General features: G+C 35.4%; 2 protein-coding genes across 6 annotated transcripts in view; one reads left to right on the forward strand and one right to left on the reverse strand.

Annotated features, from left to right (window-relative positions):
• Positions 1-11,096, reverse strand: part of LOC149785020 (recombining binding protein suppressor of hairless-like) — a 73,982-nt gene extending 62,886 nt beyond the window's left edge. Inside the window, exon 1 of one of the 2 annotated variants that reach the window (XM_089978718.1) lies at positions 10,935-11,096. Coding sequence is in view for 1 of the 2 variants with exons in the window: in XM_089978717.1 (XP_089834843.1) it covers positions 9,597-9,623 (27 nt within the window). In the remaining variant the exon portion in view is untranslated. Of the gene's footprint in view, positions 1-9,596; positions 9,749-10,934 lie in introns of those variants that run through there. The other variant, XM_089978717.1, reaches the window with a different exon arrangement.
• A 220-nt stretch (positions 11,097-11,316) lies between these two features.
• Positions 11,317-23,130, forward strand: part of LOC149785021 (ubiquitin carboxyl-terminal hydrolase MINDY-2-like) — a 73,029-nt gene continuing 61,215 nt past the window's right edge. Inside the window, exon 1 of one of the 4 annotated variants that reach the window (XM_089978722.1) lies at positions 11,317-11,472. In XM_089978722.1, coding sequence (XP_089834848.1) covers positions 11,424-11,472 — 49 coding nt within the window. In that variant the 5' untranslated portion in view covers positions 11,317-11,423. Of the gene's footprint in view, positions 11,710-23,130 lie in introns of all 4 variants that reach the window. The other 3 variants (XM_089978720.1, XM_089978721.1, XM_089978723.1) reach the window with 3 other exon arrangements.

Raw genomic sequence — 23,130 nt, forward strand, 5'->3', positions numbered from 1 at the left:
TGTTTCACATATGCACAAATGCAACATGTGCTTATGTTTGTACCAACCTAATTTTTGTGGTCTTTTTTAGCACTGTTTGTGGCCCATTGCTAATAAGGACATTATCACAATGTCTTGGCTCAAAAAATTAAGAATGCTGTAGCTGTACAAAAGCCAATATGCATAAAAACATCCTACTAAATTTCAAGTGGTTTTTTTCTTGTGCAGTTGTGCTAATAAGGTTTACACAAAATGGTTCAAGTCCTAAAAGTTTAACAAATTATTTACAAAAAATGAAACATTCAAGCTAATGATATAAAATATTTCAACAATGTTTTGTATATATATATGAAATATGCATTAATGTTTTTGGTTTATATCATTAAGTAGTTTATAAGAAATTATTTTAAAAGACACTGGTTCAGTTTGGTCCTATCGCACAGCAACACAAGTAGGCTATTTACAGACCTGTCAACCCTAACAAAACCTTCTCAGTAAGGCAGTAAAAAAAAAATCCCCAAGTTGGACCAGTTCTCAGTAAAGTGAGCTGCAATTTGTCAAGCATTTAAGGTCTAAAAGTGTGATTCTAGACAGCAGTGGTAAACAAGGTATTTGACTCGTATGTTTGGAAAGTTTACAGCAACCATAATTACCTCCAGTATAGTTTCACAAACAACAGTTCCAAACCTTATGGAGTTCAATGGCATCTTGAAAACCTCAACTTGATGTAATCCTTAAAAAAACAAATTCAATTTCATATGGAGATGGATATCACCTTTCTGGCCATGTGACATACTCAAAATCAATACATGACATCCACTAGATACATACAAGTGCCCTTCCTGCTTTCTTCCCTAAGAATCTGAATATTTCATTTTATTCTTCTGCACTATTAACACTTAACTGTCTCTTTCATCTTGACAAACTAGAATGGTTCCCAGATTAACTGCACTTAATCTAATATAAAACCTGTATCAGAATCAAACACAGACAAACAGGTATCTAGATTTTAATGCGAAAACGTGTATTTCCGTAATTTATGCTTTAATTCCATAAGGGACATTTCCACAAGGCTGATTGGAATTGTAAGGGATAGCAGGTTGGTATTTAGTGTTGAGGTAATTAAAGCAAAGTGCCTTGCCCTTTGACACATCACAGGGATTATAAGAGTCAAACCCAAACTCTTAGATAACAGGTCTTGCATGCAAAACCACTAAAGCACTGTGACTCTCTAGTCAACTTTAAACCCAACTTTGACTCATTTACTGTTTGTACTTGAAAATCTATGAATAATATTACTCTGGTAACTTGGGGGAAATTAGCAGAAAACTTTGGGCTGGGACTTTCGAAAATAGGTTCTCTTCACTTATATTTCAGCTGAAGGGATTCCCAAAAGAGCATACACACATACACAAATGTCGTTGTAGAAGGCCTCATTGAAGATTGGTCAGTTGATCAAATGAACTTCTTTAAATAAAGTCATTATTATTATTATTACCTTAATGTGCCATGACTCTTTAAAAGCTTATCATTAAAACGAAGAATTCAGATTCACTTTCCTTTGCTGTGCCTTAGGCTCTGGTCTTGTTACAATAGTACAACCTGACAGTTAATTATTATGTGTACATAAATGTTTATGCTCTCAAAATCTTGTATCTGAATCTGTGTCACTTAGTGGAGGCATAAGGAATGCAAAGTATTTGTCAAGTGTTAAAGGGCAGAATTGAATCACAATCAGCACAAAACAGCTGTTGGGCATCTTATGTTGCACTGTATATAAGCAGTCTTGTCAAGTCAACAATTCCACAGAAAAAAGATCCTGCAATAATTATACTAACAATCTGTTAAAGTGTTTTTGTAAAATCAGATTTGATCTAGTATGGATGGCAAAACGGATTCAGAAAATAGTTCCGCATTATAATGCATGGTTCACATGTTACGATAAAGAATAACAAACCATTAGTCCTAAATACAGTATACAAGGTGAATTTAACTCGTACAATAATGAAAACAAACTTTTTTTGAATATTTAAAGTAGCAACTAGTATTAAATATGGTTGTTCAAATTGAATTTATTGATAGTGCAAATTGGGGCGAATCTGTATGAGAAAACCATTCCTTACTGCACAAAAAGTGTAAAATTTGTCTGACCTGTTCCAAATATAATTATCTTTCACATTTAAGCTTAATCAAATAATACAGCTGGATTAATAGAAGCTCAGAGTTACTGAATATTCTCTTTATTTTAGTACTGTTTGAGGGGCATGGTCAGTATTCAAGGTCATGCCCCATAAACAGGTAATTTGCCTTATGCAACACTGCAATTTATTCATCCCTGTTGGTCTAACAATTGCTGCTTGATAACCAGATGTGTACATACTCAGTAAACAAGCATTAAAATGAAGATATTAAATGCTTTGAAGTATGTAGCTTTCTTGCTATGTACATTACATATACTTCTCACAAAAAAATACAGTCCCCCTGGAAAGGCCACCTGTCTTATAAAGCCACTTTCCCAGTGCAGAAGGGGTGGCCATATAAGAGGGGAATCACTGTATATGGCAACATGTGAAGGTGGTGGAGGAAGAACCCAGGAAAGTCCCAGTATGAAGCATCTACCCATGGAAATCTATAGTACTAGCAAACTTTCACTGGCAGATCCTGAGACTCAAACCCAAGCAGACAGCATATAGATGGAAGTAATCAGTATTGCTATTGCTTTGGACCACTCTGGGCCCCTATGCAAAAATTAATTACATGCACAATTTGTAAAAGGCAAGCATGCTATACTAGTTTGAAAATATATAAATGAACTAGACACTTCTGTCCAAATGGACTAACACTGCCAACATGTGTCTATTTTAGAAAGATTGATTTTCATAATGTAACCACTCACTTTCTGGCTTTGTTACAATTCACGTATAGGATTTTATTATTAATCTTCATACCTGCAGTAACGTCAGTAGTATTTTCTTCACTGCTTTAAGTTTTCATATTTTTTCTGTTTCCACAAAAATAAGGGCAGTAAGAAAACAACTTGGAACTTATGGCACTTCTCAAATTCCACAACAGCATTGTCTATAACATTTCTGACCAACAGAATTAAATAGTTTTTAGGCTAAATCACAAATCAGACAACATCTAGACTTTGCTTTTACAAACTGAATATTTTCCTTAATATATCTGCTCAATGATTTATCCAAGCAGATAATTTGGTTAAGTGGAACAGAGCAATGCCTGCCACCGTTTCCCGATGATGGGTACATTTAAGGTTTCAAACTGATTTTATGAAGAAAATAATGTGAACACAGCAGATAAACTCTTCAATTTCTTTTTCAAGTTAGAAAGTGCTTGTCATCGATTCTATTCTTTAATCCACAAATTGATATTTATGTATTACTGTTAAGGTTTTGAAACACAAGTTAGTATATTTTTATCATTAAATGACAAATTAAAAATATGGCAGTGAGAACTTCTTCAGAAATGGTTTAATGGTCAGTCCACTGTTAAAATGCAAGCCTGTGAATCTGTAAGAATTTGTGCAACTGGTATAAACACCAGCTATTTGAAGCATGCAATACATTTCACCTTGTACAACACAACACTAGAAATACCTGGCATGAGTGAGGGAGCATCTCAAATGTGCTAAAGTACTGACACTGTGACGATGCAAACAAAATATCACAGAGCAAAGTAGTTTCCACTTTCTAAGATGGCGAAGTTTACATTTTTTAATCAACTTAGATGCCCCCTTTGCATGGTAGCCTGACCCCATATATATATCTCATGAATTAATCTATGTAATGCACCAGTGGCGCAGAAAATATATTAAGGAGTGTGAGGTGCAATATGTCAATTGTAACATGAATGGCAATAACTGACACATTCACTCCTGCTGCATTGACACAATCAATCTACCAGTACATATACATGTGACAATTTCCCCATGCTACTCTGTTAACTTAGAATGCAAAGACATGAGACAGCAGATGCTTTTTCATTAATTAAGTAGTTGGGATCAACATCAGCAAGCACCTCCTCCCAAGAATAGTACCAGTTTTCCAGATTCAAGAGTAACCATTCATTTGAGTAATTAAAGAATAAACAAAGATACTGAATACTATCAGGGTATTTTGTAGGACAGGAAATTTATGCTAATTAATGAAAAAATGTGCTGAAAAATTAGCAGAATGCACAAACGTCATGCATCATGTTTGTAAGCAATACCTTTAATTCTTTGTTAAATCCCTCCGACATTGAAAATATTCTGCACTTCCAAGGTCTCAAGGGAAAATGTATCCCCTTTATTTTTAGTTCTAGGACAAATGCTGAACTATTCCAAAATGGCAAAATTGTTTGCTTTTCAAACCTTGTTTTGCTTGTACATTTTTCTTAATGTTATATATGTGATATAATACACATCACATAGAACGCACCTGAGATACAACATGGCTGGCAATATCCAGCTACATTTAGTGCACGACATCTGGAAATAGACTTTTAAACAAGTTTTATTTGATACTGAACTTAAAATTTTCTTCAATCACTTTAAAATTACTTTCTATCTGAAGATATATTTTTTAAAATTACTAAAGTGTGGGGCCCCTGTGAGCGTGGACAGCCAGCTGTGTGTGCATTATGTGTAGGGCTAACCAAATAACAACCACCTGTCAAATTTAATAATTCTGCGAAGTCTATCATGTCAGTGGTAAAGACTGATACAAAAACAGATGTCTAAGCTGTCATTCAAAGCAGTTAACACGAAAAGTGTGAAAGCAATTTCTTTCCTTTTCTTAAAATATTTGTGTGTGTGTGTGTGTTTTAAGTTGACTAGATGGTGTGGACACTAAATCTCTCTTTCTCTAAGTGTGTGTGTGTTAAGTTGGGTAGATGGTGCGGACTAGATCTGGTGGCCCAGTGTTTAGGCCTTGCAATTAAAACTGAGTCTGGCAAGACACTTCCCATTAGCCTCGTAAACCAATATGTAAAGAAATAAATTTCAAGTACAAGTATTCCTGTGTCTATCAATAATAAATACAATTTAACATGTTGAAGAATCCAGACAAATGTCTAGAGCATGTTGAATGAAGTATCAGGAGAATTAAAGATTTTATGATAATAGTAGCAGGACTAATGCTGATTAACATTTGTTAAATGAGAGAATGTGTGCACACAAAAAAAACCCCAAAGGACAAAATGTACAACTACTGTGAGTGATCGTTAAAGTTGTTAACATGAACCAGCCTTTGTTATAGAAGTTAATTAAGCATGAGAGTAATCAAGTTTTGACTTTATACATGAACCTCTTGTACATGACAAGGTGATTGCTTACTATTACGGATTGACAGTATAATTACTGAAACATGTAAATAATCAGAAAATATGTAAATAAAAGTATTTATTCACGTCAATGCCTGTCTAAAATACATGTCACAGCATATCTATAAAATACAAATGTTACTTGAACTTGACATGTTAAATAATTTTGTTTCAGAGTGTATACCTGTCTTACAAAAATACACATCACACATATTTGAATTTCTTTTTTTTTTATTTGTCAGTGATTACTGTACTTGGATTGTTGAATCCATGACACGACAACTTTATGTAGTACATATTTATTGTGGCTCTTTTAAGGCAAATTTATTGCTCATTTTAGTTGATATTTGTATTCACTTTCTTGCTTTTTCTGCCCTACGTGAAATGTGCATACGCAAAATTTCATTTCCATTGCTTGGAGGTTGAAGATGAGTAAATTGATCTATATGCAAGGGGTTGAGCATGTCCTGTTCTTTACATCTACATGTGGTAATTTGCGCCAGGAAGCAGAGTTAAGCCAGTGCATTATGATCAGAATTTTCATGTTAACCCTGCCCACAAAAAATAAAGTACGTGTATACAACAACATCTTAAGTCTGATTAACTGTTCTTCATTTTTAAGATTATTTGTATGGCTCAATTGATATTATATATTCCCACATATAAAATAGCTTTTTAATTTCCATCTAATGGTTTTGTTGGTCAACCATGATGAACAATATCCACAACTTTTTCATTTATTTTTTTAAACAATGAGCAAAACTAGCTCAGTATCCATTCCTGTTTTTACCTATCCCAGTTTCAAAATACTAGTCATGAAAGGACTTAAAATAACCTCTTAAATTTTTTGTGGTTGACCCTCATTAGAAATAATGCCATATAATGAAAATAACTTGAAACTCAACTTTCACATATCTACCTGTTAGGCTTACTGAATAGCAGACAGCTGATGTAATGTGAATGCCATCCCTCTCTAGAAAACGGGCAGCCGAGTGATGTAATGTGGACAACTTTAGTAATCACTATCATCTCACTACTGTTCACATGGGTTTGAGCCTCTGACTGTGCTGAGGTAGTTATGTGAGAAATTCTGCCAGTAGCTTCCCATGGGTGGGTGGTTATGACCAGGGTATTCACAGGTTTTTCCTCCTCCAAGTATACTGGCCACCATGTATAGCTTATAATGTGCTGAAAATGGTGTTAAACCCAGAACAATAACAACTATACCTCTCAACCTGTGATTGTTTCATCTGCTATAAGCCTTTAATCTCTTAATAAGACATGATTCAGAATGCAGGTCTTTGCTAGACATGTTTGACAATTGGGCAAAACATTCCAAGAACTGTCTTTAAAATGAGTCCTGCTGTTGACTACAGACTGCAACCAGCTGTATTGTGCTTTTTTGTAGGATTTACCACGAGCAAGATACTATTGTGGCTTAATAATACGAGTGTGTGTGTGTGATTTAGATTTTTAACATTGGCAGTTTAAAGTGATGTCTAGCACTGGGCTGCAGACACATAGTATGATGTCCCACCCAGTCACCTTATCCTGACACCAGGCCGACCAATCTTTAACACCAACCTCTTAATGCTGAGTGCCTAGCAAGGAAGCTATTAGTACCATTTTTATAAGTCTTTGGTACAACTTGATCAGGGTTCGAACCCACAACCTCCTGCATCCAAGGTGGATACTCTAACCACTTAATAGTATGAAATAGTATGTTTATAAAATAAAATGCTGCTATCAAAGGTCTGTCATGAAACATGTTTAGAGGTAATAACTAGGATTAATAAACTGTTTCAGCATTATCAGTAAATCAATCTGATGTCCAATGTTCTCTACAACCAATACTTGTCAACATGACTTTTTCCTCTTGATGCTATATTCAATTTGAAATTTAAACACACTCCATGAAAATATTAACTTAAAAATCCTCCTGAACAGTGCTTTTTAATAGAGCTGTGAAAATATATATTATGCAATTCCTGCCCAACTCATAGCAATGTGCATATACGTGACAATGGAGCAAGCCGGGTGTGATTCACACCCTGCACTCTTTTAGCCTAATATCAACAATTTGAACATAATCCACGCATATATTCCAATAAATTGAGTAGTCCTCTTACTGAATACCGGAAGTATAAAAATTCAGTGTAGAAATAGTTGTAAAATCTTGTTTACCTTTTTTTATATGATATTTTTGTTTAGATTGTCTGCATATTAATTCAAATAATGATTACTTCTGTTCTCAGCCTCGTTTGTTTGTGTGCCATATAAGGACATTGAGGCCTTATTTGAAAATGTAAACAAATCGTTGTAAAAATATGGCACAGTTTGAGTCAGAAATTCTGCGCATTAAAAGTAAATACAATTTATCAGCAACTCTGAAATTCCACCAAGCCATTATTCACCACATGATTGATAATAACAGTGTAGAATATCCAAATATTGTCTGGCAAGCCTTATGTAGAAAAGGGGTCATGGCGAGAGTCTCGCGTTATCTGTCATGATGGACACGGTTTGGTTAGTGTAACCACGCCAATTTATTTTATCGTGTATGGGCTTAATACATTAAAAATAAGCCAAACTTCTTTCACAACATGATTATATGTATGCAGTAGATTTCTACACTGTTTGTTTTTCTGACTTTAGTGATGTGTTTTTTGCTCTATTACATGATATGGGATCAGTTCGTAGCCTCAGCCACAATAAATCAAGTTGAGGCTACAACATCGTAGCTAATTCGTTTCCATGTTTAGTAATTGTAAATGTTCACAATCTGTAAACTAAACTAAGCCATTTACACGTATAAACACTGCAAGCTTTGTTGTTGTAGTGTTTAATGCCATTTTCAGCACAGGATAGGCTATTCATGGTTGCTATTATTACTGGTGGAGGAAGAACCCTGGAAAACCCCGGGAAGAACTATCAACCAACGAGAGGCTACTGGAAGGCCTTCTCACATACAAACGTTAGCAAAACCCGAGACTCAAACCCATGCAGACAGCAGTGAGATGGTAGTGATCCGGAACAGTGAGCCCTTTAGGCCACTCAGGGCTCCTCACTACAAGCCTAAGTCCAAGTTTTTTATTTCAAGGTACTTGATTGAAATATGAAGAAAGAAAAAAAAAAGTTTTCAAAAAATGAACATTTTAGGAACTTTAGGATTTTTATATCCAACATTTTATCATGATAAACTTTCCAAAGCAGCCAAGAAAAATGCAAATAATTTTACCATGTAATTAATCATTTACCCCCCCCCCCAACCCTACTTCAAGCAAATGTATTTGTATTAATTGCTGATTGGTTATTATGCTGAACTTGCAAATTAAGGGTTCAAATCCTACCATCAGACCAACTTGGGTCAGCTACCTGGTGTGTCCTTGGGCAAGGCATTTTACTCCATATCATCTCTGCACTAAAAAAAGATAATTGTTTTACTATGCCACAAACACCAAAACAACCAAACTAAACTGGCAATAAAGGAAAATTACTTGAATGTGACCATGCAATATAAACTGTCTGGAATATTTTCAATCAAATTTTGTAAAAATGTTTCACTACTGCCTGAAATTAACTTAATCCCTTTAGAGATTTTCACTTTATTTTTTATTGGATTTTTATTCATACCCATGAAAAGGGTCAACAATAAAAATCAATAAAAAGAACTTGTACTTAAAGATCACAAAAGATACTGAAAATACCCAAAAGCATACACCATATTCCCTTGTAGAAGTGGAGTATATAAATAACAATCTGTACTTGTGAATGTTGTTAATACAGTCAAAGAAAAATGACACTAAAATCACTAGTTCAATGTTACTTACAGGTCTCTTCATTCCGTGTAATGTATTATTGTATTGACAAAAGAATCGTACACCATGATCAAAAGCACCTACTGGCTGGTGTGAAATCTATCTGAAATTGCATTACACAGCAATTAATGCTGACAAAAGCAATTGACTCCATGCAAAACTCCGACCAATCGCATTCCCATCTCTTTCACAGTTCAGTAAAACTGATGCTCCAGGAACCCAATCTTAACAGTAACTCTCCGAGAGCCCCATACAAGACGGCGACAAAGAACCTCGTCGTGGGAAAATTTCTCACGCCTCACCACTTCTCATGGGAACCTTTTTCAAAATTAGCGTCTTCTTTGTCGCCAAATGTCTCGTCAATACTTCATGTAAGTAAATAAATAGGCCATAATGTCTAATCCACTGTAAAGAAATTCCATTATCAAACATGTACACGCAAAACATCACATTGATCTAAAATTTGAAAAGAGTGCCTACCTGAGAAACAAAAATTTGTTCATTCATTGTAAAGTCCCAAATCGATCTTGTATACCGGCAGCTGTAGAATGTATCCTTCTACTTAAAAAAGCAACGGATGCGATTGAAAGAATTACCCATTCGATGTGATCAATCTCTGGATAGGGAAAAGTAAACTAAATTTGTTAACCGTTGTCCCTTATCTTGCAAATGGATCAACACTCTGATTACAACTCGCTACTTCGTAAAGAAAACCCGTGGGAAAATCACATTTGCATCCAACACCGTGAGAACAATGCCCAAAGCTATTCTTTTCACCTCCTACGAGAAACAAAAAAATTCGTATTGCGACTATTGCCAAATATAATTATTTTCGATGTTAGTTCATTCAGTTATGGCTTAAATATTGCATCTTACTATAAATTTAATGGCAATGCATTCATGTGGAAAAATAGCAAAGTATAACAAAATAATTTACACTAGGAAATATGTTGTTACGAGGTACGAGACAAATAATGTAACAGCTATCCACAGGGACGGTATAAAAAGCCTATTGGTGATTTCCATATATGGGGAGCAGGTGTTCCCACGGTCCCCTTGTCGCACGCCTCTGAGGGAGCGACATGCAATGTGCAGACGACAGATGCATGATGCACGAAACGAACGAGAACAATGGCACGACAAACTTAAATATTGTGTGAAAATCATAAATTGATACTGAAACTTTAAAAGAACTAAAACGCACAACAGAAATAATTTCAAGACGCGAGGTTACTAGGTCAACAACACATTCGAAGAGAAACTAAAAAGACGAAGTATTAAGAACTGGGAACATTTAGTTGAGATAAAATACAATATTTATGCACAAAAATCATACTCAGCTGGATTTTTTTTTCTTCCACTGAGACTATTCTGGGGTGAAATCTAATAGAGTTCCGCCAAAGAAATTATGACCTATTTATCAAATTGGAGGACTTTTTCGAGCTATTTTTCACATGCAGCGAGATCTGAAAATCACGGTATATGTATATTTTGTGTGTACGCACAAAACTGCTTTCAACATCACATAAATAAATATCATTTGCGACCGAGTTTTTGCTTCAAACTTATATTTTAGATGCGTGATCGATGTAGGAATTTGATAAATTCAAGAAAATTTAAGTTTTACACCATGTAAAGCTATAGTGAAGAAAAGGTATTTAAAAATGTTAAGGTTGCAAAAAAAAAGAACCCCTATCGTGCTTTTCCCCCTCCCCCTCTCCCTTGAGCCGGCCAAGTTGTTCTCAATGGGGCATTTCATAAAATATCAAAGTCGGCTCATCATAAAATCAAACAACATGGAACCATTATAAAACTCACAATTTGGCCTTTGGTTCTCTGAGCTTTAATCTTCCCTGTGGACCTTGATTCCAATCGAAATGCTCTTGTACGATCGCAATCAGGGAACGAAAAAAGTAACACCCCTCCGTGAACGGTTTTGGCCCAGAAGTTTACCTAAACTTTGCAAGATGGCGCGTACATGCTCTTTGGGCATGCCCGACAAAGGCTCCTCAAGTTCTCCATAGTTTCTGTTTGACGCATGTTTGAAAAAATTACATATAGGATATTACTATAAAGCAAAGTTTATTAAAAAGTACTTTGAAATAATGACGGCAACACCTGGATTGCTTGATATGATTCGCATTACCACTAGTTTGCCAGCTCTGTCTTTGAGATTGTCCCTTTGCGGGCCCCAAACATTGTTTTCATCTCGTTTAATCTCGGAAACTACGTGAATAGATTGTACTGTTGTACACAGACGTCGAAGTTGGGTCTTACAAGATAGTTTCACATTGTCTGGACTCTGTCATGGATACAACCGAAGATATTTCTGAAGGAAATAGCACAGATCACGGTGGTATTAACAGTAACAATGCTAATCCCCCTGAAATTGCAGTCCAAAACTCGATCCAGGCTTCCAGTTCAGGTGACGAGACCAAAAACGACAATGACTCACGACTAGACAGTAAGACAGCAAAAAACGGTGATAACACAATGGACCGCACTGACCAGTCTGAGGGTGGAAGCTTTCATCCCAAAGGACTGACAGAGCTAGCTCCACAATCCAAAGGAGAAGATATAGGGAGTGGAAAAGGTTAACATATGCAGTTGAAAATATGTGACATCTGATTTCCCATCCCCTCGTCCGCTGTTAGCATATGTGCATCTAATTTTGTGTTTGGGGTACGACTCCATGGTGTCACCATTCGAATTTATGAAAAATGAAGGTCGCCTCATTGGCATATTTGATATATGTAAGAGAGACAATTCCATCCAAGAATTTCTATTGGCAATTGGTTCTTTTCACTGTTCAAAGAATGCATAATTTTAAAACTGTTATTGACTTCTGCAGTTGATTACCCTTTAATGGCTATGAATGTTTATGTAAATTTGAAAGGCAGCAATTAGTTTAAAGTTTAGAAGTGGGCCTTAATAAATTGTATTCTAATTTGTTTGGTTTTCTTGGAAAATGTGCTAAATTCACATGTGCTAATAAGGGGATTAATATTTGTTATTAGTTGACAATTACATTGCTACATTTACATTTGATGCAAGGTAAAAAATATAAAAAGCAATATATTTGTGTAGCATATGTATTTATTGAATGGAAAATACTTAATGCTATTTTGAGACCTGTCAGTTTGTGCAGATCAGTATTTGATGCAAGTTGCAAAATCATTTCTTAAAATAGATTATCATAATAAATAAGGATGCTCTCACTACCTTGAAGATCCAGCCCTCCCAAGCAAAAAAGATGGTTAGTGTTTTCTTCAGGATTATCACACCGATTGTGGAATTGCAAGTTTTTGCTCAGCTATTTTTATGTGGGGATTTTCAGTTTCTAAATGGGTATAGTGGTGAAGGTGGCAGTTGTATTTTTTATATGGGAATAGTATATATTAACAGACTTCTTATAGTATGTTTCATCCAATGAGCATAACAAGTAACTTTGAAACAAGCTAAAACTTGTACCTGTTTATTATTATAATCGGTACAACAGTGGCTTTTGTGTTATGACAGTGCCATGTATGCATTAGAACTGCATTCAACAGCAGAGACATTACTACTGAATACCAAAAGTTGTACATGTCTGCTTTTGTACAGCCTCACAGCTACATTTGGTAAAATACTTTCAGTAGCTACAACCTTTTCATTATCTTTTGAAATAGCTGCTCAGAATAACAAATTGAAGCGCAACAACATACCCAAAACAAGGGGCCCTAAGTGGTCTAAAGCGCTCACCGTTATGGATCACTGCCATCTCACCTCTGTCTGTGTGGGTTCGAGTCCAAGGCTCAGCTAGCGTGGGTACGTGGGAAAGCCTGCCAGTAGCTTCTCGTGGGTCGGTGGTTCTTTCCTGGGTATTCCAGTGTTCTTCCTCCACCAGTTATACTGGCCGCCATGTATAGCCTATCTTGTGCTGAAAAATGGCATTAAACCCTAGAACAACAACAACCCAAAACAAATTTTGTCATGTAAAACTAGATTGCAATAATGTTAGAATTTTAAAAAGTGGAAAGATTTTCAGCTGAGAGCTTAAATGAGAAGACTGAACTCGATAACCAAATGAAAGCTCAGTTGCTAAGTCACTTTATAAGCACTTGATCATGGTGGTGGATCTAAATGGCAAGTGCTTACATGAGTTAAATGAGCTGAATGTTTTAGTTTATAGCAAAAAAAAAACTCTGCAGTAATGTTGTGCAACTTGTTTTTCTTAAGTGTGGGAGGTCATACAACTGCATGCATTGGAGAAGATACTGGTTGATTACCATGTATTTTGGTTTGTTTTATCAATGAAAGTGCTAAAATGTCTGTTGCTTATTAATACAGAAGTTAGATGAGAGTGATCTCATCTTGGATAAAGGAATTGGTGCCAAATCCACTCATTTGTCAGTTAATACTTATGTTAATGCCTATAGGCAGCATGCTTATTCAAGGGAGCTTTTAGATTTTGAACTTTTTGTGTCATTTCTCACATTTGAATGAATTCAAGGCATTTTCTCATCACATACTAAGTGTGCACCAGCTATGATCTGCATCTATTTCATGAATGATAAGCTAACCAGTGCCATTTAATCTTAATTCTCTGTTTTAATGGTCTATGGAACTTGCAAATAGTAATTTGTCAATCCCTGTCACACAGTGGGAATTTAACATCAAGGCTACATTGTTGCAAGCGGTTGAACTTAATTAGGGTGTCCTCAGGGCACTATGGGAAGTTACATTTCATAATAAGTTTACATAGTGGGACACAATGAGAATTCAGCATTATGCTCTATACATTGTGGGTTGTTATAGGCCACATCCATGTTAACAACTATTTGTGGCATGATGGGAAATGTAATGTTCAAATTTTTATTATTATTACTATCCAACACAAACATTTCACGTACTAGCCAGCACCAACATTTTGAGCACGCTTTGATACAACCCAATACCCTGCACAGTACTATCGAATACCTCACATATTCTATCCAATGAAAAGGCTTGGAAGTAAAAGAGTTGGAATGAAATATACATGTTTACATAAGCAAAGGGTAGGAGTATTTATAGATACACTATACCTACAAACAAATTAGAGGGTATGAACGTAGACATATACAAATGTACAAACACATATATTGGCAATAAGTTTGAATAGTATCTCTCTTTTCTAGTCATGTGGGTGGCCCTGATAAAGGTCATTGGTGTTGTTAACCAGAAAGAGTTAAAACAAACCACACATATTCACAGTTCTTCATGTTGTTGTTGTAGGTTTTAACACCTACACCACAGTTCTTCTCTGCAGACTTCTGCTCACAGCTTGTACATATACTAAGATATGCTTCAGGCATCCTTTCTTCTCCACATAGATTTTCATATCGCTGGGACCCAAGTGGCCGAATGGTCTAAAGTACTCACTGTTACAGATCATTGCCGTCTCACCTGTGTCGGCATGGGTTCAAGTATCAGGTTCAGCCAATGTGGGTATGTGTGAAAGCTTGCCAGCAGCTTCTCGTGGGTCGGTGGTTCTTTCCAGGGTTTTCCTGGGTTCTTCTTCCACCACTGATACTGGCCACCATGTATAGCCTATCTTGTGCTGAAAAATGGCATTAAACCCTACAACAACTACTTTCATATAGTTAATTCCGTGATCCTGGTAATGACAGTAGGACTGGATTGAAACATTAGGATGTTCCTCTGATCACAATACATGTAACATAATTCAGTCAGGTTGTGCTATGTCACTTTCAATATATATGCACCAGTTTTTCTAGGATTTAGCATTGCAGAAGAGTACAATAAGAATTGCTGATAAAACGAAGATGATGAATATATATTTGCATGCAATGAATATTTTTTCTCAAAGTGATAGTACAACTTCTACAACTACTGCTTTCTTCAGAGGAGGACTCCAATTGGTTTTGTTTAAATTTCCACTTGTCTCCACAAGAGTTTTGCAAGGTATGTAGTACCACCGTCACCTCCTTTTCCATAATTACCAGTTTGTGATTTTAGAAAGAAACACCTGGAGGAATAGAGTTTTTTGCATAAGGAACAGAGTAAAAACCAAATGGTTAGGCTGTTACAAGACATTTTGGTGGAGTTAAAACATTTGGGAGAATTCTACTGACTTCATTAGTTCAACTAAAAATAAAGATAACTTTATATGATTCAAGAATTTCTAAACCTTCTATGGCTATGACTTTCATCCATGAAACAGCAGCAGTTACTACCACTACTAATATGACCTGGCCATGGAAACAATTAAGACAGTTACAGCTGGTGATATCAAGTGAATAAGATTTTTGTTATTTAAACAATTCAGGTGTCTTTTCAGGACCACATATATCTCTTAGAAAAGAGATATTCCTCTTAAAAAGAGATACAATTCAGTGATCGCCAAATCAAATAAAACTTAGGATTAAAATGTGTGCCTGTGTAATTGTTTGAAGATCAGGGGGAAAAAATCAAGCCATAGAGACACTAAATTTTCTTTTTCATATTTTTGGGAATGGGTATTGTCTCTTTCTTTCTTTCCTTCTCCTATGCATTTCTTCACTTCTGAGAACACATCAGATCAAGTTTCTCCTCCCACCTTACACCGCTCCAGTGGCCTAGTGGTTAGAGCATCCACCTTGGATGCAGGAGGTTGTGGGTTCGATCCCCAGCCGAGTCATACCAAAGACTTACAAAAATGGTACTAACCGCTACCTTGCTTGGCGCTCAGCATCAAGAGGTTAGTGTTAGGACTGGTTGGCCTGGTGTCAGGATAATGTGACTGGTGGGACATCGTGCTATCTGTCTGCGGCATGATGCTCCAGTGCTTGACGTCACTATAAACTGTCACACTGCAGACATCATAGTGATATGACTGAAAAATTGTTAAAGCTACGTTAAAAATCCAAATCACACACACATTCTCCTCCCACCTATGCCCATATGCAGAGAGACACTGGGTCACATAGAACTGCCTCACAGGAAAGAGTGCAGGATAAGGATGTTCCTTCTATTCTTTTTGAAGATATGTTTGACTTAGATGAGACCAAGGTAGTACCCCCTCCTTTTGAGTCACCTACCCCTTCCTTGCCCCTTTGGTGAAGGAGGAAGAGGAGAAAGAATCTTGGTAATCTGACCTCTTGCCTAGTGATCAATGTCCTAGGCCTTCAGGTTCTGGCAACTCCAAAAAACATTCTAGTTTAAATAAACTTTCAACCAGATCTCTTGCTCCATTCTCACACAGTTATGAAGAAGGAGCTTTCTCAAAGATTTAACAATGGCCAACCCTTGGCCCACAGTGTAAGGGCTGGTCTGTTCCTCCCTCTATCTTCTTATGACCCTTTTTAGCTGCTTCTAGTTACAAGGTTCATACTCCTTCTTGGCCCACAAAATTTTCCACTTTGGATGTGGAAGCAGCTCAAGTGGGTATTTCCATATGGACCTGGGCTCACCTTTAGTTAAAACACTGGAACCCTTGGAACTAAAGGCTAGGCTATTAGTAACAATAGCTTCATGTGGTGACTTTTCTTCAGAAGCCACATACAGGGAGGAAGGAAATATCTCTTGCATTTAAGGTCTTTGGGTATTTCAGTCCTGCAATATTTTGATGATTGGTTGATCTGCAGTGACAGTTTAGAAACCCTCAAAATAGACCTGTCTCACTGTTGGTCCATAGTGACCAGGATTTGTCATAGTAAACCTAGACAAATCAAAGCAAAACCCATCTTAAGATTTTATTGATATGGGGTTGAATTTTTTATTGAATTCAAGTGACATATTGATAAAATTTACCTGTTGTTTTATTTACAAATGCTTGCTTATGGTCAAATATTTTGATATTTTAGATATATTTACAGTTTCTTCTAAACACAAGAAAGCTTTCCCCTGGAAATTCTTATAAGAGAGAAAGATGGGTATGGTTTTCTCGTGTCTAATTTAGAGTCAATCAGAAATATACAGTATAAACATTTGTTTGATGTTAATTACCCGGTAAGCTGTTTTTTAGTATGCAATCAACCATATTGGCTGTTTGGTTTGGTTTGGTGCTTTATGGTAATGCGTGAATTGTAGGTTATTTAGTGCCGAGGCAACTGGAGTAAAGGGCCTTGTTCAAGGACATACCATGGTAGTTGATCCAATGGTAGGATTCATCCTTTCAGTTGTGAGTCTGGCACACTAACTACTGCACCACAGTGGCTGCCTGTATTGGTTGTAAAATGTTGTGAAATTGATTTTTTGTAAGCCTGAGAGTTGTGGTAAATCTTATTATATCCAAAGATTTGTAACTTCTATAAATTTTATGATTTTATTATATGCAAAGGTTTGTAACTCCTAATTTTTTAAAAATTTTATCAAAAGTTAGATGGTATATAGAGTCTATACAGGCAGGGGTATACGGTAGTCCTAATATGTGTCCATACATCTGTCTGTCTGATGCGGTTTTGGCACAACTTAGGTCCTGCAGTTTCTGATAGATTGCTGGGAAACTTGCAATATATTATAGTCATCACACGGGGATGTGCATATGGATAACATAATTCGCTCTCAGTTTGTTAGAGATATTTACCCTTTTGTCTTGTAGCAGTGGACCGCTCCAGTGGTCTAGTGGTTAGAGCATCTGCTTTGAATGCAGGAGGTTAAAGGTTTGAACCTCGGCCAAGTCATGCCAAAGACTTATAAAAATGGTACTTGCAGCTGGCACGGTAGGTGCTAAACATTAAGATGATAGTGTTAGGGGTGGTAAACCTGGTGTCAGAATAATGCCACTGGGTGGGACATGATGCTGCATGCCTGCAGCAACATCACTATAAACTGCCACACTGCAGACATCATAGCGATGCAAATGAAAATTTGTTAAAGCTACATTAAAAGTCAAAATCACATGCACACACAATTGTAGCAGTGTATAGCACAATTTAGTTAGCACAACTAGCCTTGCAGTTTTGTCATATATATAATTACCAGATATACTTGCTTATAAGTTGAGACCAGCTGCAAACTGCTTAAACCCAGATCTGCCATTGCATAATGCACCAGCAGTGTGTTAGAAGTAATCTTTAGCACAAACATCAGGATCTTTGTTTTTTGCAGTTTGACTTGACTAAAAAGTGAGCATAAACGGTACGATAAAAATTGGTAAATATTATGGTCATCATTACATATATCAACAAATTACTTTGCTCCCATAATTTTTGTTGTTGTCAATTTCATCTTGTAAGATGATGACTTATGTTAAAGAATTTATTTTAATGCAGCATTACTCTTGCAGTATTTCATGAATTGCTATGAAACTACAAACAAGACAGATCCTGATCTGCCATAGCACACTGCACCTGTAGATCATAGTCTATTTTGTTTGTTCTACTGATTTCTCCTAACAAACTGCAGACCCAGATCTGCCACTGCATTATGCAATGGTAGATCTTTGTGTTGTTTAAAGTTTTTATTGACTTACAAGCAACTGTATATGGTAGTATAAATTATAGGCATCATCATTGCATGTGCCTATTAACAAGTGATTATACTTGCACTATTTTCAAAAGAGCTGTGCATTTTATTTTACTGTGTATTCATCACCATCATGGGATAAGGATGGAATGAGGAAGAAGCGGAAGTATATTTATGTGAGTAGATTCTAGTTTTAAAGGTTTAATTGTTGCAAATAGCTGATTATAATGTTATATAACTCGACTGATGCTCGATAATTTCTACAGTCTTTTGCATTAATTTTTTATTTTCCATATCAGTTACGCTAAAAATATGGAATATTTTTTCAGTGGGAACTTCTTGTTGCATCATTATTTCTAATCATGAATAATCTGGGCTAATACATGTTAATACTTTCATATTGAAAAATTCCATTCGACTATTCCAGTCAGTAAGGTTGCTGCTTGCTTATGTCAGTATTTGCTTGGTCACACAAGCCTTCTAAATATGAATCCAAATTAGGCCAAATAGAAACATATATTTCTGGGAAAATGTATAAATATTTTAGGGTATGTTGGTATGTAGAGAAGTTTGTTGTTGGTGGGGGACATTTAAATGAAGCATAAGTTAGAAAAAAAAACAATATTTGCATACTGAATTTATATTTGTAGTTACATCCTTCTGTTATTTATTCTTTTTTTTTAAATATGCAGGATTAGCAGTTAAAAATAGGTTTGGTCAAGAACCAAAGATATGTTTTTATTTGGCCTTATACTTTAGAGTAGGTCTGGGAGAGTTGTTAATAAAGCAATTTAAATTTCTGACAATGTTTTGTGATGATGACTATTAACCTTTCTGAATCCCCAACTGAAAATGCCAAAGTGTAAAAGATACATTTAGAGGAGATGCTTTACATTTACTGAAATAACAAATGTGCCTTTACTCATATTTAATCTTCATGTAGATAGTACAGTAGAACCTGTCTTGAAAGACCACCCCTTCTGCCAAAAAGCAATGGTCTCTCAAGACTGGTGGTTTCTTATAACAATGTTGTTGTTGTTGTTGTAGGGTTTAACGCCATTTTTCAGCACAAGATAGGCTATACATGGCGGCCAGTATTAATGGTGGAGGAAGAACCCAGAAAAACCCCCGGAAAGAACCACTGACCCACGAGAAGCTACTGGCAAGCTTTCTCACATAACCACATTAGCCGAATCCGAGACTCGAACCGACGCAGTCTTATAACAAGTCATAACACTATATAATCAATAAATCTGTGCATGGAAATCCTCGTCTATCAAAATAATTGGTCTCTCATAGCAGTGATCTTTCATGACAAGTTTTACTGTACACGTTTAAAATTTCACTCCATTTATTGAATGAAAATGTTCATTCTTTTCATGTGCATAAGCACAAATGAATGAATCATTAGGGAAGGTTAAAAATTAGGTGGATGTGATGCAATGCATAAAAATCATGTGCCTAAAAAGAACCTGTGTGGACAGTGTCTCAAACCCTACAGACAAACTTTGTAGTATGGCACCTATGTTTCAGTAAGTAGAGATAACTGAAGATGCTCCTTGGCATGAAATTACCTTGCAGCCTAATAGAAAGTCACTTTGTTGTAAAACTGAAAGGGTGCTTACAGTGTCATCTACATTTAAGTGGAATGTGAAGTAAATTTATATTCTTTATTTCAGTAATTAGGCTTCTCTTCTCTAATGCACACATATTGCAGGGCAATGCATTCTTATACATATACATGTAGTACAACTCAGTCATTAGGTGTAGGTATATACATTGTGGACTTAAGAAATCGAGCTATAGAATTTATATTAAGATGGACCAGCACACCAGTGCTTGCTTCAATATTTGTTTTGTCTAATATCTTGATTAATGTTGAAACAAATGCATAGTGTTCTTTATGAACTAACTGTAAATTATTTCTGAAACAGAGGTTCCAAAAACTCATGGAAGCAAAGTCACGTTCATATCTACCTGCCTCAATCTCAAATTTATGACTTAAACATGTAAATATAGAAAAGTGAGGAGGAATGTAAAGAGGTAATCCTGTGTATAGATAATTTTCAACATTATATAATGACATATTTTGTCACACATATGTTTTGTTGACTGATTTACCTCTTTGTGCCAATTTTTACACGTACAATCTTTTTAATATCGGAAAAAGTGCATGAAGAGTTTTTGATTATGCATATTGTTTTACTAGATAAAAAATTCAAATCATCTTTGCATATTCCTCCACCATGGCTGCACTAAGTTTTTCAATTCCAACTTTTTACCATGTGATTTTTCTGATGATTTTTTTTTCTTGCTAAATATTTATTATCAATATTGCTATTAATATCTAATTAATTTAGTTTTCAATTTTGTCAGTCTTATAATTAGAAGGAATTCACAACGAAATCAGTGAAAAGTAGAGCTAGGTGAATAAAAGTTGGTAAATAAAAGAGTACATGTCGATGTAAGAATAAAATGAATGGAAGAATGAACAAATGAATGAATGAACAATAAATAAATGTAAGAAAAGATACACAAATAGGAGAATTGCAAAACATGAATTTAGACATAAATGAAAATAAACAAGAGGATAATAAAGAACTAAAACATTTCACAAAATGTGCATTATAATAATACTGACACTAGGAATAGAAATACAAGATGCAAGTTATGACAATGAATGGAGGTTACTATTGATTTTTTATAGTTTTTATTAGATCACATAATAAAACAATTATCCTTAGCTGATAAATCACTAATCTCCCCAAATTAGAGGACTTAAAGACTATAAAACAAGTCTTTATTCATTTTATCTACTTAGTCTGGTTTATAATTTATCTTTGCACTGATATGAGCAAAGCAACTTAGCTCACAAAGTATAAGACTTAGTTCACAGAGTACAAGACATTGTTCACAAAATGTAAGGCATAGTTCACAGTGCATAAGACAGAGCACAAGAGACAGTTCACAAAGTATAAGACTTAGTTCACAGAACATAAGACATATTTCACAGAACACAAGACAGTTCAGTGTGAGCATCACATTGTGTACACTCCAGTTTTGTTCTCTTTGTCCAAAATCAATGTGGCAGTGCACATGAGATTTTGTGGGTAACATGGTGTATTCATAACATGCCCTGTTGATCAGTTTACTAGGAAATCTGCCTCACTGCAGCATGTTACTCAAATTTAAATTATAAAGATAGTTTGTTTCCCCTCCCCTGTCTTGTCCACAAAAATAAATTGACCAAATTCATAATTTCTTTTATGCAATGGCAGATCAGGGTCTATGTTGTTTGTTCTTCTGATTAGTCCTAACTGCATAGACTCAGACCTGTTGGTGCATTATACAGTGGCAGATCTGGGTGTATGTAGTTTGTCATTGGATCTGACTAAGCAGGTATATAAGATATATCCAATGTCTTCACATTGATTGGTTCAGGAGCATACCTGTGTATGTACATGTACCTGTAGCATAACTTGAGCATATCCAAGCTTTATTTGATGGCAAATTCAAACCTGGAAATAGCAAACCAATGAGATTGAGGTTGAAACCAAGTTTAGGCAGCAGGCAACCTTAAAACTGGGTCTTTTTTTTATTGGTTGACAAACTCTCAGGCTTAAATTTAATCTTAAAAGTTTTGTGATATCCAGGCCTGATTGTTTTGTTCTTTACTGAAATGTCAAGGCTGTCATAATATTGATGGAGTGTGTTTACTTTTTGTATACAAAATGCTTTGTTATTATATGTGTACCATGTTTTCCTGTTGGGTTAAATAATATTTAGGATTAGGATCTGAACCAGAAAATGCCTTCCCTTACCAAAAATTATGTTGATCAAGTAAATTCGTATTTCAGTACCTTTAAGGTTGAGTTTATATATAATATTAAAAGAAGTTGGGAATAAGTGTAATTTTATTCATGCTTTGTACATTTGAGAAATCAAATTATCATCCTCAGTGAATTGATTTAATTTGCAACAGTCTCATAATCAGGTACAGTAAGTGTATTTTTGATCTACAGTAAATATTGGCAGTGGCCAAATTTGATGTAGAGATCTGTGCAAGAGAATTTAATGTTCATTATATAATTGAGCTGAAATCTCTCAAAATCTACTTACCCAACTGGGTATTTACTTTAAAAAATTACCCTCTTGGAATAACTCTTTCTCAACCAGCTATAATACTAGAAATGTAAAAGTTGCTGATGTCAATAACCTAAATTCATTTGAGTGAAAGGTTGTCTTCTTTAACTTATTCTGTTACCCTTCTAACACTGGTTGTTAAATAATTACAAATTTAAATCAGTCTGATTAATCTCTGTTGAGGATTTATTAGTATTGAAGAATGACTGAAAAACTTGTATGAGTTTGATCAAAAACAAACACTTCCTTTAGAATGTATAACCTTTTGATGAACACTGCTCACCCATGAATGGATGAATAATTGGAAAATTCACCCAACAAATGGAATTTTTTTTCCCATTTTGAGTTGGGCAGGCAAACTATCAAAGCTTTGATATTATTGTCACCTGACAGAATAAAAATGAAGATTATTGGAATTAAAGTTTGACTTTTTAAAATAACTAAT

This window comes from Sinohyriopsis cumingii, chromosome 13, assembly GCF_028554795.1.
Source record: "Sinohyriopsis cumingii isolate HCF-2022 chromosome 13, ASM2855479v2, whole genome shotgun sequence".
NCBI lineage: Eukaryota > Metazoa > Mollusca > Bivalvia > Unionida > Unionidae > Sinohyriopsis > Sinohyriopsis cumingii.